At 31.8% G+C, this 16,012-nt stretch overlaps 2 protein-coding genes across 2 annotated transcripts; one reads left to right on the forward strand and one right to left on the reverse strand.

Annotated features, from left to right (window-relative positions):
- Window positions 1–1,079: 1,079 nt before the first annotated feature.
- Window positions 1,080–7,266, reverse strand: LOC130961875 (kinesin-like protein KIN-12F). The gene is made up of 16 exons (XM_057887916.1): window positions 6,923–7,266; window positions 6,651–6,794; window positions 5,890–5,973; window positions 5,647–5,772; window positions 5,506–5,565; window positions 5,335–5,388; window positions 5,105–5,197; window positions 4,873–4,962; window positions 4,634–4,776; window positions 3,998–4,147; window positions 3,769–3,895; window positions 2,830–3,678; window positions 2,686–2,742; window positions 2,580–2,606; window positions 1,702–2,487; window positions 1,080–1,464 (listed from the first exon to the last, which is right to left on the reverse strand). Exons 1-16 carry the CDS (start codon window positions 7,193–7,195, stop codon window positions 1,210–1,212), a joined length of 3,318 nt encoding a protein of 1,105 aa, XP_057743899.1. The 5' UTR covers window positions 7,196–7,266; the 3' UTR covers window positions 1,080–1,209.
- Window positions 7,267–11,957: 4,691 nt separating this feature from the next.
- LOC130961627 (uncharacterized) lies at window positions 11,958–14,056 on the forward strand. Its single transcript, XM_057887600.1, has 5 exons — window positions 11,958–12,493; window positions 13,034–13,135; window positions 13,224–13,428; window positions 13,520–13,686; window positions 13,785–14,056. The coding sequence occupies exons 3-5, from the start codon at window positions 13,415–13,417 to the stop codon at window positions 13,937–13,939; spliced, it is 336 nt and encodes a 111-aa protein (XP_057743583.1). The 5' UTR covers window positions 11,958–12,493; window positions 13,034–13,135; window positions 13,224–13,414; the 3' UTR covers window positions 13,940–14,056.
- Window positions 14,057–16,012: the final 1,956 nt, after the last annotated feature.

The following is a 16,012-nucleotide window of genomic DNA, read 5'->3' on the forward strand; positions in this document are numbered from 1 at the left end:
AATTCTCCTACTTCATTGCCTCAGAACATACAGAACAACAGAGTATGGATTAGCATTTGGGAATTGAAATTACCTCATAAAATTAAGATCTTTTTATGGAAGAGTCTTCATGAAAAGCTTCCGATTTTGCAACAAATTCATAGCCGGTTTGCATCCACCCCTGCCACTTGCCCAAGATGCATGCTGAAAGATGAATCAATTTCTCATGCCTTGTTCCAATGCCCTCTATCTTCAATAATCTGGAGTCTAAACTTAATAACCCCTGACTTATGGCAGAGAGAAGAGGAGACCTTCATCAATTGGTGGCAACGAGCCTTATCTTGGGTAGCGGCTCAAATTGAAAGTAGACAAAAAATCCTCTTTATCGCGGCTGTGTGTTGGAACACTTGGAAAGCGAGGAATAAGTATGTCTTTGAGAAGCTAATAAGCCCATCGCCGGAGATAGTGCAAGAAGCCAGCAATATACCTGATGAATGCTAACAATTTCTCTTTATTCGTACTTTACTCTTTCTTAAGCTATTTGTCTTCCAATCACATTTGGTGATAATTGGAAATACCCAACTTTTTTTGTACTTCCTTATGGAAACATTATTATTTTATAATAATAAAATAATATCTATCTTTGAGAAAAAAATAACGGCTAGAATACTAAATTAGTACCCTGGGTGTAATTCCATTTTGGTCTTTAAGGTTTAAAGTGTCTTATTTGAATCCAAAAAAGTTTTATTTAGTTTCAATGTAGTCCTACCGTAATGTCAAAATTAAATAATTAACAAGATGTCCTACATGACGGCAGTACAAGAACAAAGTCGATAATCTGGAGAACAAGTACAAGTTTCAGAGGCACAAAATCAACCGTAGGACATTCCGTTAATTATTTAACTTTGACCTTACGATGGGACTACATTGAAGCTAAATAAAATTTTTTTGGATTTAAATAGGACACTTTAAACTTTAAGAGCCAAAAGAGGATTACGCCTAAATGTAGGAGACCAATTTGTTACTTTACCCTAAAAATGACAAAAGACGACATTGCTAAACAACAGTAAAAAAAATTCAAGAATTTAGTACAGAGGTGGTGATGATAAAGCAATAGCAAGGTTACAACACACAAAAAATAGTTTGTAGGAATACAAAGAATATATGCATATATGGGTTACAGTATAGGGAGCTCCTAGATCCAAGTAGGATCTGATGCTAGAAATTGAATTAGTAGTAATGATGATCATGATATGATGCTCCAAATTCTGCTCTCCATGCTTGATCATCATAAGTATATGAAGTGGCATTGTTGTGTGCCAATTCTGAATCCTCTTGATACAGTGGTTGCAGTGCAGATTCTGGTAATTTGCTCTCTGCAAGGTACTGCTTCATGGTACTAACCTCTGTCTTGTGTTTACTTTTCAACTTTTCAATTTGCATTTTCAACATCTCATTGTCTTGTTGCACGTTTGCAAAGTTTTCCTGCATCATAACATTAGAACATGAATACCACAGTGCTGAATCTTTTCAACTCAGTTAATTATTATATATGCCTAATGGAGATAATATAAATGTTTCTAGAACAGGCTCTAAACTAAAACATGCAAGTATTTGATAATAGAAGGATATATACTCTCTTAAGTAGTTTATTCTGCATCCAGTGATTATTATTTTATGAAAGCCACCATTTTAACAAATTTTAATGGTCTCTAAAGTTACCTCTGCAACAGATGCAGCATGTTCAGCTTCTCTTAGTCTAACAAGTAGTTCTCCGGCTGCCTGAACAGCTTCCGCAGTATCTCGGAGTTGACTTTTCAAAATCTGGTTCTCCTTTTTCAACAATTTTGATTCCTTTTCCCTCTCCACCCTCATGACAGAAAGCTCGGCAGCAAGAGATTTGGCAAAGCGAGCATGTCCCTTTTTTGAGGCCTTTGCTGCCGCCCTTTTCACCTCTGCTATCCCTTCCATTACTGCCTCATGCTTAACAACCAAGTCATTATATTTCTCTTGTAGCTCAGCATAGTGCTCCACAATTCTAGCATGACCAGTGACTGCTCTATTTAGTGCATCATCCAACTCTGCTGTGCACTTCTTCTCAGATCTCAGTTCTGCCTCCACCCTCTCTGCACGCTGGCGCTGGGACTCAAGATCAACTCTAAGTTCGTCCGTAAGACAAATCCATTCGCTTTCCATTTCGGTCCATCTATGCTTTTCATTCTCTAGCTCTTCACCATCATTTTCATGAGAAAACACACCACTCTTCTGCAGTTGTATGGATCTTGACATTAAAGAAGATCTAAGTATATCTGTTGACTTTTTGACCGGTGCATCACCATATGATTGAAGCTTGCTCCTTAGATTCTTAATTTCTTCAAGAAGCAATTCCTTCTCATTAGCATCAAAAGAGCTATCTTTTTTGGCACACTCTTCCTGTACTTCTTTAATTTCACATTCTTCCCCTGTAATATATGGGAAATGACCAATTGAGGATGTCCCCTTCAGAATCTGAAAATGACATCGAAAACATTTGAGAATGGGAATTTTAAGTACCATGAAACGAATAGAATTCATATTTTTATATTAAAAAACCAACTGACCTTGTTTTCGTCTTTCAATTTCTCCACCTGGAAACAAACAGAATAATTATCAATAATGTAAAGTGCATCCCAAACATAATTCATTAAGGTTAGAGAATCTTAATACCATTTCATTTAGCTGCTTGATTCTAGCTGCTTGCTCCATGCACACATTATCCAAGTGCTTCAGGGGGGAAAAAAGGAAATAAATGAGAGAAGAAAAAAAAAATTAAGAAAGAATCTTCTATGTGGAAATCATGTGAAAACATACTTTTGGGACTTTCAAGCTATTTTGGACCTCAGCATAATCCTTATCGCATAATTTTGTACGACAAGATGCACAAAGGGAGGTGTATTCTCCATCACTGGAAGGCTTATTCGGTATTGTTTGATCAGAAGATTCATCCTGGTCATTTTCTGGGCATGCCATCAAGGTTAAGTGCTCAAATGAGAAGGAGGTTGTGGATTTGTTCAATGCTGAGTTCTTCTGGTGTTTGTCAATTATTTGTAATCCCCTCTGGAGGCTAGTTGCCAACGATTCAGCCTTGCTAGACCGTAAAGAGGATTGCATATGCTGACACTCTTTAAATGATTTTCTTGACAAATCTTCATCTAAATTTGAATTCTCTGCCACATTGTTCCAACGTCCAAGATTACTTGATGCAAAAGTCACGTTTTTCCTTAGGTTATTGCTAAATTTTGGGGAATCAGACAACTTTGGTCCATCAAGTATTGGAGATGGACTGCACGAATGGACTGATTTAATGCCTTCTGAAGTGTTTTCGATGCAATCAATGTTATCTGCTGATATCACAATGTCCCTGTCATTGAGCATGTCTGCATCACAATTTTCAACAGAAGAAAACTGGACACAATCTTCAGTGACAGAAATGTCTTTAGGACTCCCTTCACATGAGCTGTACAATTCATCAATCTGCTGCTGCAATTGCCTTATGTCATCCTCATTGACATTTACCACCTCATTGGTGTCATTCTCCATGTTAGAAAGGATCAATGAGCGGTTTACGCTGATTCTCAAATGATTAAGACTTTCCTGTGCATTACACCCTTGGAAGGATCCCTTTTTACCCCCATCATCCTTTGCCCTGATAAGTTCTTCCTAAACCAAAGGAAAGACATTTTGACCCTCATAATTTGCACTATTGTGTTCATTCAAAAGCTATCTGCAATAACAAGTCCTAGAATATACCTTCAAGTTCTTGATTGTATCACTGAAATCAACATCAGCCTCCTTTATTTCATTGATAACTGGCTCATTTCTAACGGATCTTACTCGTTGTCCAAATCTGAGTGTGCTGAGTGTTTCACTATTACTCCTACAATCAACAAATAGAATATTTATATCTGAATTCAATTTTAATAAACTAGTGAATTGAAGACTGTGATCCAAGTAAACACTGTGATCTAAGTAAAAATACTTGTTATCAGTGGAGATCGAACAGATTACTGAGAGCTTCGAATTTCCACCAAGTGAGTCTCGTAGTAAATGTGTTAAACAAGATTTCCTGTGTGGGTTGGCTTCATCTTTTGCAAATTGAGGTTCTTTAATCAGAGCATCCACAAAATGGCTGTACCAATAACTTATACAGTGGTCAGAAATAAAAATAATTTTATGTTCATGTACTTGGTCATTAGCATGAAACAAGAAACTGATTCAAAAGTGATGGCCAGTGTTCTACAAAGAAAATAACATTATTTTTGCAGTATGAAATATTCAAGCATGTAACAACAGGCTGACAAAATTAACATAATATACTACATTCAACTTCCAAAATGATAAAAGATAAAAATCCAATCAATTTTGAATGGCGTAAGAACCCTGGATGACCTAAAACCTTTGATAGGTAGAATTAGTCTTTGATGTACCAGATGTATATACATCTGCTATTGATTTCGCATAGTAATATGGCTTCAAGAGTTATGTACAAATATATTGATGTTCTTTACATTTTGGTGTTCTAAATCCTTAGTCTTCTATTAAAGTTGTTTAAGTTGTTGATATTCTAAATCCCTAATATTTGACCATCTTTGACAATTTAGTCATGGCATCTTACCCAAGCTGAGATAATGACTTCTTTAAATTTATGGTTTCCGTATGATATTGGCCTGCATCATCAGTTGTATCCCTGTCAAGCCCAGCAAGATCAATAAGGCTGATCTTACTACTTTTTAAGCCATTGGAGCTTTTTGAAATTCCCTGCAGCAGCATAATAGAGATAAATTAACAATATGGAACCAAAGTATCAACACGAATTTTAGAGCTGTTACCTAAAAATGAAGAATTTGGCAATACCTTACACCAAGACTCAACTACAAAGGTGAAAATGATGTGTGATTTGGACCCATTAGACTTAAAGCCTCCATATTTTCTGTTTGAAAGGCCCTGCAACATATATTGAGAAATTAACTTAGCTGACTGAGACTAAAACATAATTTTTGACCAAAATCTCAGTTAACATAAGCATTTATTTTATGAATATGTAGACATCTAAATTTGAGTATACTCCTTAAATGCTTCTCTCTACCTTGATCATGATTTGAGCTACATCATCGTAGCTTGTGATATATTCCTCAATCAAATTCTCAATATACAGTGCGTTTTTTGAATCTTCCTTCACCTGCAATAGTTTTGACCAAGGCATAATTATCATAAGCATGCAGAAACTGAAGTGACAGAAACTAGGAAAAAGTGTTTTCTATAAAAGATGGATTGAGTAAATTCCCTAATACCACTGGTGATTAAAATGATACCTACCTCAAGGTTCTGCTGGATTGGATTGAGTAAATTTTTAATTTGATCGTGGCAAATCTGTTTAGCAAACACCAAAAAGAGACCCAAAAAAAAAAAAAGAAAAAGTTAGTAACACGAAGGAACAATCTCCTGAGCAAATTGAGAGGGTTTTATAAAGAATTCAGGTTCAGTTACCTCAAGAAAAGAACAACGACATTGATAGTTGAACTGTTTCCTATCTGACATACGTTTCTCCTGAAATAGTCATTCAAAATTTGAAAACCAAGATGCTTCACCTTTGATAATTATCAGTTAATGTAGAAAACAGAAACATACTCTTTCAAGCTCAGTAAATAACATTCTGAAGATCCGAGGAGCAATTCCCTGTTGACTTTGACTCAAAGGCTCCTCAACAATGGAACTTGGGGGACCCCACATTGTATAAGTCTTTCCACTTCCAGACTAGTAAACAAAGCACAGATGAGGTGAAAAATTAGTCCTCAATATTTGTGCAATTGCAACACATTTTCTTTTTCCACAAAAGTTTAAAAAATCATAGCTAACATCGATAACATATACCTGGCCATATGTCAGAATTGAAGTGTTGTAACCAGCTAAAGCGCTTCTAACCAACGGTAGACCCACAGACTGGAAAACATCCTCCTAAACAACCAAAAAGCTTATAAATCACACTGAAGTATAGAAGAAAAATTACTACTACTGCTAATTAATTATACCAGGAAATTCATGAAGTACACTTTATTACCCTTTTTTAACTCAGATTAATCAAAACATAAATCAGAATGTTATATATATAATTGAAGCAAGGAAGGTAAAAGTACTAATTGCTTCATTCTAACAGGCAATTCACGTAAGTAGCTTTTAGTAATTAAACAACCTTTAGCACATATCTATCTATCTATTACCAAGCCAGTTTGATATTCATTCTCAAACACTTAATATTTTATTGTGCCACTTCATACTTTTTTCCATGGTAGGATAACCTAATTTCTTTCTTTGTATTATTATATTGGGTAAACTACTAAAATAGTATCCGAAAGTTCATAGTGACAAAAATAGCCCTTAAAGATACAAACAACAAATAAGTCCTTGATTGATTTGAAAATGCAACAAATAAGTTAAGTACTAATTGCTGCATTCTAACCGACAATTCATGCAATTTAAGTACAAATTAACCACCCGTTTAACACAGATTTATAGTATAAGAACATAACACATAGAAGTTCAACTTACAAATAAGTCACACTGAAGCTAATCAAGTAAAGCAATTCCTGCATTCTAAACACAATTTTACACATAAAAGTTCTAGTTTTTTTTACCTGGCTGGAGTTGGTATCAAAAACCTCGTCGAAGGTGAATAGTGCATCCCCCAAACACAATGTATCAGAAGAAACCTTCTCAATTTTCGAATCTCCTTCTTTCGCATTGTTATTTTTATTCTCAGGTCTAATTCGCACCACAACCTGCATCAAGAAGTTCAAATAATTAAAGGCTCGAAAAATATGAGTGTCAAAAATCTATGAGTGCTTCTTTGATCACAGCAAATCACTACTAGGGTTACAGATCACAGCTTCAAAGTTCAAAATGGAACCTTCACGGTAGGATCGTCGTTCAATTGGGTGTGAGAAATTGGAGCCTTGATCTGAGATTGTTGATGGTTGATGATGTTTGGATCTGCTGGGGGAGTGTTTTCAGCGTTGGATTTGGGGACTTTAGGGTTTGAATTTGAATTTGAGGAAGAAATTGAAGTGTATTTGTTTCGAGTGGAAGAGAATGATTTTGGAATGATGAGGTTTCTGATTGAGGAGGAAGAAATGCTCCCCAAGAAACCATTCTCTGTTGTTGCTGCCTTGTTTTGCTTCATGGCTTCTTTGCTGAGCTTGCAAAAATGGTGGATCTATGAAGAGAGTGAGAGAAACTGTGTGTTTGTATGAGTGGGAGAAGAACTAAGTAAGTGTTTGGATTCAAATTTTGATGTGAAACAATTAGAGAGGGAAGAAGAACTCAAGAGTGAGGAAGTGGCTAAGGTGAACGTTACCGTTATGAAAAATGAGAAATCTCCTTTTAGCTTCAAATCTTAAATGACTAAATTGTCCTTGTACTTTTAATATACATACAATAATTGATATCAACGAAGGTGTGCACATGGCAAGATAGTGACTCACAGGGGGCAATATAGTCCATGCACAACAAATTCAAATAATAACTAGTCGTTGAGCTCGCCGCCATGTCTTGTGAATCAAGCTCGCTCGCTCTCTCTCTTATATTATTGTAATTGATTAATGATTAATGTACTTAATCATCCATTAATAGTATGGAACAGTAATTGACTAATTGGTAATTTACATAAAGTGATTGCTATGGTATCTATAAATATTTGTCTAACTTCTTAAAAGGGTTAAAAATTAATATTTAATTTTAAAAATATAAAAATAAAAAATTATTAAATATTCAAAACTTATTATATCAAATAAATTAGACAAAAGTTAGGCACCATAATATAAGTATAATAGAATTCACCTTTACATAATCATCCATTGCTATTTTCTTATGCGCTCTCTTCACAACAACAATAATCTCTTATGCGCTCTCTCCACAACAACAATAATAATCTCTATTTATCATTATAAAAATAGATAAAAACACAATAAATTTCAATCTGAAAAATCCACTACAAAATGATATCAGTGTGATATAGAAGAGAATTATTTCCTTTGGTTCACCTAATTTTAGCTAAAAAGATGAGCTCTCTCCATGAAAATGTCAAGTGTTTCATTAAATATTTAGTACGTGCTTTAAATATTTGGGATACGAAAAAATTAAATATTATTTAAAAATTATTAAATTATATTTTTAGAATATTTAATTTAGTTTGATATATTTTAATTTTATTTATTTAATTATTAAATTGAATTTTATATTATAGATTTAATTTTTTTATTTTAATTTAATAAGAGGATATAAATATATCATAAATTATGATAATCGTAATTCAGTGATTAGAGATGTGATTTTCGTGATGAAATCATGATGTGTATAAGTGAGGTTGAGTTAGTCTTTCTCTTGTTACATCGGAAAATTGGATAGAAAGTTTAGGAGTCCGTTTCTTATTGCGTTAAGAAATTGGGTAAAAAGTAAAGTGATTTTCTTTGTGCACAAGTGAGGTTGAGTTAATTCTTCTCTTGTTACATCGAAAAATTGGATAGAAAATTTAGGAGTCTTTTTCTTGTTGCGTCAAGAAATTGAGTAAAAAATAGAGTGATTCTCTTTATATTCAATTTCAATCTATCTATTTTATTTTCTATTTTAATTTCAATGTATCTTTTTATTCCTTTTGAATTCTTATCTTTTTGTTTATCCTCTTTTTCTTTATCATTTTGTATCAGATTTCATATATTATATTAATTCTTATTAATCTATATTTATTCTTTTTATGTCCTTATATTTGTTCTTTTCATACACTAATTTTTCATCAACAAGATTCAAGAATAGATCTTTTTGAAAAGGAGAAGAATAATACATGGTTGAAATATTTGTGATATGAAGAAATCAAATATTATTTAAAAGTTATTAGGTTATATTTTTAAAATGTTCAATTTAGTTTGATATATTTTGATTTTGTTTATTTAGTTAATATATTGGACTTTATGCTATGGACTTAGAATTTTTTTTATTTTAACCTAAAGATGTTATAAATACCTCATAAATTATGCTAGTCGTCGTTCAATGTTTAGAGATGTGAAAATCTCGCTTTTGGTTTCGTGATGAGACCATTATGTGGACAAGTAAGATTGAGTGAATCTCTCTTGTTGTATTGGAAAATTGAGACAAGTTAAGTTAAGGAGTGTCAAAAAATTGGACAAAAAATAAAATATTTTTTTTTTGTTCAGTTACAATTTATCTCTTTTGTTTCTATTTCAATTTTAATGTATATTTTTATTCAATTTGAATTTTATCTTTTGGTTTATCCTTTATTTTTTTATCATTTGGTATCAAATTTTGGGTATTAAATTAATTTTTATTAATAATCTATATTTATTCTTTTGGTATAAAAAAAAAGAGTTTAGTATTTTTTGCATCCTGTATTTGTCATTTTTGTTTTTCTTGTTATGTTTCTTATTATTTTGTCATTCTTATTGATTTTATTATTAAAAAAAATAAAAATATATGCGGTGTAGAAAGAAAAAAAAAAGAGTTCAGTGTCTTTCACGTCTATTTCTTTATGTTTTTGTCATCTTTATCTTTTTTGTTATGTTTCATTATTATTTTGTCGTTCTTGTTGGTTTTATTATTAAAAAAAATAAAAAATACTGTGTAAAAAGATAAAAAAAAACAAAAATTATCTTTTTTATATTTGTTTTTTACATACACTAAATTCGAGAATGAATCTTTTTTAAAGAGAAAAATAATGATACGTGTTTTAAATATTCGTAATATGAAGAGTTTAAGTATTATTTAGAAGTTATTAGTTTATATTTTAAAAATGTTCAATTTAATTTCATGTATTTTAATTTTATTTATTTAATTACTAAATTTGACTTTATATTTGTGGATTTAGAGTTTTTTTTGTTTTAACGTAATAAGAGGTTATAAAATACCTCATAAACTATTGTAGTCGTTATATAGAATAATTAGAGTACTATCAAAGTAATTTTTGGTTTGATGATGAAATCACATGCTATAGACAAGTAAGGTTGATCAAGTCCCTCCTTTGTTACATCACGGAATTAGGTAAAAGATTGAGTGAGTCTTTTTAATTTAATTTTTAAACTATGATGTGAACAAATTAAGTTAGAGTCGATTTTTTGTTGTATCAAAAAATTGGATAAAAAATAGAATAATTCTTTTTGTATTTAATTTCAATTCACTCCTTTTGTTTTTTATTTTAATTTCAATTTATCTTTTTCATCTAATTTCAATCTTTGTCTTTTTTTTATTTATTATCAATTTTGCTCAAGGAAAAATTGGATTAAATTCTGCAAATTGTGTTTATTTTTAAATTTAGCGTTCTTTTGGTAGTTTACTGTTTGAAGTTCCAACAAAGTTGTTTCTATTATGTTTATATATTTGAAACCCGATTTTTGAAGAATGTAATCATAAAAATTTTGGTCTTTTAAAAACATCTTTCACATTTTTGTGAGAACTATCAGACTTTGGCTCTCACTATTTGAAATCCGGTGCTTTAATATATTTTAAGACAAATCAGATAAATAAATTATTAAAGTTTAAAATTTATATAGATGTTTTAAATGTAAAAAGTAAATATTAGTGTCTTAATTCTATATAAATCGAATTAACTTATTTTAATTTATTTTTATTTTATTTAAATCGAAACAATCTAATTCAATTTAGTATGATTTCATGTAAATCGAAGTAATGAAATTCGATTTATTAGAGTATCATATAATTCGAATTGCATTAAAAAAGATTGATATATGTAATTTGAATCAAAATAATTTTATTTACACAAAGAATAGATTATGTAAATTATATTGCAATCTTGGATATAAATAACCTAACATTTAATAATTTAATTAAATTAAATTCTAACCGTACATAATTAATATAATATTCAAGATGTAAAATAAAAATTTAAACTAAATTAAATTACATTAATTTAAACACTAACATTTAAGGGTTTAATTACATTAATTTTAAATAAATTAAATTTAAACTAGATTCGTGATCCATTAACTTAATGTTTAAGAATTAAATTAAATTTTAAAAAAATTAAACAAAATTAAATCCTTATTAGATTTACTCAAATCTCCAAAAAAAATTTAGTCTAGTTAATCACAATTTTAATTAAGTTTTTTTTTGTGACTTAGCTAAGCGTTGTTTATCACTTTTTCACTTTGTATTTGTACTTTTAAAATTTTAACAAACCAATAAATTATTGTTCTAACTACCATTTGTAATTTAAAAATCTCAATAGCGCATATAATGAAATTCTAAGCAATTTAATATAAAAAAATATTATTTATTTTTTAAAGATATTAAATTTTATTTACTAATCTCTTTATGGATGGAACCAACAATATAGCAATGCCGTCCAACTAACCGATAAATACGATTTGGATCGTCTTTTATATCTGCAATTTAAAATTAGCATAGTTTTTTGGTGCAAATTTTCTGTGGGTTTGGAGGTGGATGATTTTGGTGAAATGTAATTCGAAACAAGTAAATTCGAATTCTTTTTATATATATATATATATATATATATATTAAATCGAAACAACTTATTTTGAAGCATCCGTTATAAGTAAATCGAAATTATTCAATTTGATTTACTTTAGTCTAATTCGAATCCATTCAATTCGAATTACTACAAACACATACCATGGATGTAATTCGAAACAAATAACATTAATTTACTCATAGTTATCAGATCCGACTCGATTCGGCCGGTTTGACCGAAAACCCGGTCACCCGGTCACCTGGCCGAGCCGAGCTATACATTGAACCGAAAATGCAATTGACTCGGAGGAACCCGGTTCACCCGGTCGGATCTTGATAAAAACCGATGACCCGGATGGGTTATTTGACCCGGTCCGGACTGTGCAAATTTTTTTTTTTTTGGATGCTAAAACGGGCGTCGTTCTAATATCTCCCCCCCTTTTCGTTGAAATGAGAAACCTAACCCTAGGTATCCCCCCTTCCCCCATTGCCTCACTGGCTCACTGTCATTGCCCTCACCTCACATCTCTGATCTCCCTAATGGCAGTAATGCAGTATCTTTGAAGTCACCACTCACCAGTCACCGCCGATACCCCCCTCAGCCAACCTCGTCTCTCCGTCACCCTCGTCGTCACTCTCCGCGGCGTCGTTCCTTCTCCCGGCCGTCACTGCTTCTCCCCTCACCTCGCCGTGCTCTGAGTTCATCAATCGGCCTCATCAGTCAACGCCGAAGTCACCAGTCACCGCCGAATCGCCGATACCCCCCCTCAGCCAACCTCGTCTCTCCGTCACCCTCGTCGTCACTCTCCGTGGCGTCATTCCTTCTCCCGGCCGTCACTGCTTCTTCCCTCACCTCGCCGTGTTCGTTGCTATATTGGTCGTTTGTGGGTTGTGCTTCTTGTGCTTCTGCTTCGCTGCTTTTGCTTCTGTTCTTTCTCGGTGCCTCACCTGGTCCTCAGAAAGCTCAGAGCCTGTGCTCCCTCAGGTCAGTGCCTCTGCTATTGATCTATTGACTATTGTTATGGAATCTGTTGATATTGGTTAAAATCTGTTCTTGAATTGTATTGTTGCGGGTTGCTGGTTGCTGGTTGGTATTAGTTAAAATCTGTTCTTGAATTGGTATATTAGTTAAAATCTGGTTGATATATTAGTTTAATTTGTTCTTGAATTTTAGTTAAAATTATTCTTGAATTGTATTGTTGCTGGTTGCTGGTTGGTATATTAGTTAAAATCTTTGTAATGTTGCTGGTTAAAATCTGTTGAATTGTTGCTGGTTGCTGTATTCTCCCTGATGCTGTTGCTGGTTGCTGTGTTAGTAATTTGATATATAGTTTTTTAGTTGCTAGTTACTGCTAATTGCTATTGTATTTTACTCGTTGGGATTCACAACTTAAAAAAAATCTTCATGCTGTTGGCTATTGGTTAAACCCTGTTTTTCGATTCAATGCTGCTGAATTTGAAAAACATAAGCAAACCACTTCTGGCCTCCTAGATGTAATTGAGAAATATTCATATGATGATCCAGAATTGAATATTAAGTTGACAAGTGAGAAGAGAATATATTCTAATGCTGAAGATGATTTTGGAAGACAATCTACACTGCGTGAACAAAGCACAGTGATGCCAGGTAAATATTTTATTTAGTTCTATCTTTCTTTATTCGTTTATTTATTTAAAAAAGCTATTTGTAATGCATTGCCTCTTTTGATTTTAAGACCAATGGTGGGAATCTTATGGAACTGGAGCACCAAATTTACAAAAGTTAGCCATTCGTGTTTTAAGTCAAACTTGTAGTTCTTCTGATTGTGAGCGAAATTGGAGTATTTTTGAACACATCCACACAAAGTAGAGGAATCGGTTAGAACATCAAAAACTTAATGATCTTGTTTTCGTTCATTATAACTTGATGCTACAACAAAGGTATCTTCTATAATTATTTATTTAATTTTAAAAAGCATTGTTCATTAAAATTTAATCTTTAGTTTAGTAATTACATAACTTGATAACATAGGAATCTAATGAGAAAGCAAAGTTATGATCCAATTTGTCTTGATACATTTGATGACCATTCGGATTGGATATTGGAAGATTCACTACCGTTTTTAACTCCTGAAGAGGTTGATGCTCTACGAAATGATTTGGCAAATATGTCCATTGAACCAACTTTGAATGATCTTGGTAAATTCTTCAATTGCTTGAATATTTTAATTGTCAGTTGCTATGACGAATTATTCTTGATATTGATTTCATGATTTGTCAAAAATACACAAATGTAGATCAATTAAATTTGGAAGATGATCAAGATAATGATGGACCAAGTAACAATGCTATGGAAGATATGGATACAAATCAAAATGAGGAAAATGTTGATCAAGCTCCTAATTTGCCCTATGAAGATGATGCCGACTTTGAACTCACCCTTTGGACTTGATTTAATGATTGTGTTATCTTTAACTTGTTCTTGTTGATTTAAATTGATAACATATTTTATACTAGAAATAAGTTTATTAACTCTTCTTTTAGATTATTAATTATGTTTAAGACTTGATATTTGATTATTAATATTTGTAAGACTCGCATTTTAAGTTTTAAGACATTATTTCAATTTTATTAATATAATTTTATATTTTTTTAGTTATGACCGGATTATCCTATTGAGTTACAAGACCTAATTCGAAAGGTCTTCTACACAATTAGGGGCAGAAGGACCCCAGGGCATGTCCTCCAAGAGCTTTATGACGACCTTAAGCTGGAAACGGCTTCTCCCCCCTCGCAGCAACCTCTACAGACCCCTAGTACCCCTCTCAATAAAGCTAAAACCGGATACTGCCCTAAAACAATCCTAAGCTTCAAGCTCATCCAGAAAGACCCCAAGCCCACTAGCGGACTACTGATCCTATTAGAAAAAAGAAGACGAGACTCGTGCCACCGATTAAACCAATAATTCAGTAACTCGGTCATATGATCGGGTTGATTACCGGTTCGGTTCTGATAACTATGAATTTACTATATGTAAATTTCAAACCTTGTTAAATTGAAGGTGATAAATTCAATTTATGTATATATCTAACAATTTGAATTTACTTGATTCAATTTATTATTAAAATAGTTAATTAAATTTAGTAAATTCGATTTATATATAATTATGAATAAAAACATGCACAGATTTAAGAGATTTACGTAAAATTAATTGTCATTTTGTTTTTTTATGTGAATGGTCCTATATTTTATCCTTGTTGTTTCAATTATACTATTGAACTGGATAATATACGATAGAAAAATTTTCGCCGAGAGTCACCACACATCAGTGATACATCATCATCATACAATCACGTGTATCTCCATTAATAGTGTTAGGCCAACTACAAAGTACAAACAAGATTCACCGAGCAGTTTTGGACAAAATATTATAACTTGGAAAAACAGATAACAATTTAATGGATCGGAAAAAATGTCTTATTCTTTTCCAAGCTGCCAGGGTCACACAAACAAAAGAAATAAAAGTAATATCCATTGGGCCCTACCTCGTTGTTTGTTTCTGGGCTGTTAGATTGTGAGTCTGATAAATAACCGGTCCATGAAGCACCGTGCTGCACATGCTTTTATTTCCCTTCCTCTACTCTCTCACTTAGTCGGCATGATTTGTTGACTAGCTGCCTATTGTAAGTATTGTTTTCGAGGCTCGTAATGTTTTCAGTTTTTGAGTTTTAAAAAAATTTAGATCCCCTAAAGTTTAAAAAGTAAAATGTGATCTCTCACTATTTATTTTATAGGTAAGACTAAGAATAAATATAAAAGAAAAACTAATCAAGGATAGAAGATCACACCTTACTCTCCAAAGTAAAATTCAAACTTTAGAAGATTCAAATCCTAACAAAAAAAGGATAAGGTACTAATTCGTTTTTTTATGTTTGAGCATAATCTTATTTTAGTTTTTAAGGTTTAAAGTGTTTTATTTGAATAAAAAAAATTATTTAGCTTTAATATAATTTTACTGTGAGATCAAAGTTAAATAATTAACAGAATGTCCTACATTACTTACGGCAGTACAAGAACAAAATCGATAATTTGGAGAATAAATACAAAGTCTAGAGGCACAAAATCAAATGTAGATGCATCAATATATTTAATTATCATTCTCCTTAGTTTTATAGAAAATATTTCATTTAAATTCTAAAAAAAATTATAAATAAATATATTAATGCATTTACGGTTGATTTTGTACTTTTGGAATTTGTACTTGTTCTCCAAATTATCAATCTTATTCTTGTAATGCTGTCATGTAGGACATTCCGATAATTATTTAATTTTGACCTCACAATAAGACTATATTGAAGTTAAATGAAACTTTTTTTAATTCAAATATGATACTTTAAACTTTAAAAACCAAAATAAAATTATATCCAAATGTAGGAGACCAATTTAGTGCTTTACCAAAAAAATAATACTACATGTACAAATTATTTTAATAACCAAGTCTAACTAAGTTAACTCATTAACAATA

This window comes from Arachis stenosperma, chromosome 1 (genome assembly GCF_014773155.1).
Source record: "Arachis stenosperma cultivar V10309 chromosome 1, arast.V10309.gnm1.PFL2, whole genome shotgun sequence".
NCBI lineage: Eukaryota > Viridiplantae > Streptophyta > Magnoliopsida > Fabales > Fabaceae > Arachis > Arachis stenosperma.

Coding starts and splice junctions, on each gene's coding strand:
- LOC130961875 (XM_057887916.1), bottom strand. CDS start 7,195: ATGAAGCAAAACAAGGCAGCAACAACAGAGAATGGTTTCTTGGGGAGC. Junction 4,148..4,633: donor AAGTCATTATCTCAGCTTGG/GTAAGATGCCAT, acceptor TTATTGGTACAG/CCATTTTGTGGATGCTCTGA. Junction 3,896..3,997: donor TCGATCTCCACTGATAACAA/GTATTTTTACTT, acceptor TGTTGATTGTAG/GAGTAATAGTGAAACACTCA.
- LOC130961627 (XM_057887600.1), top strand. Junction 13,687..13,784: donor ACCAACTTTGAATGATCTTG/GTAAATTCTTCA, acceptor ACACAAATGTAG/ATCAATTAAATTTGGAAGAT.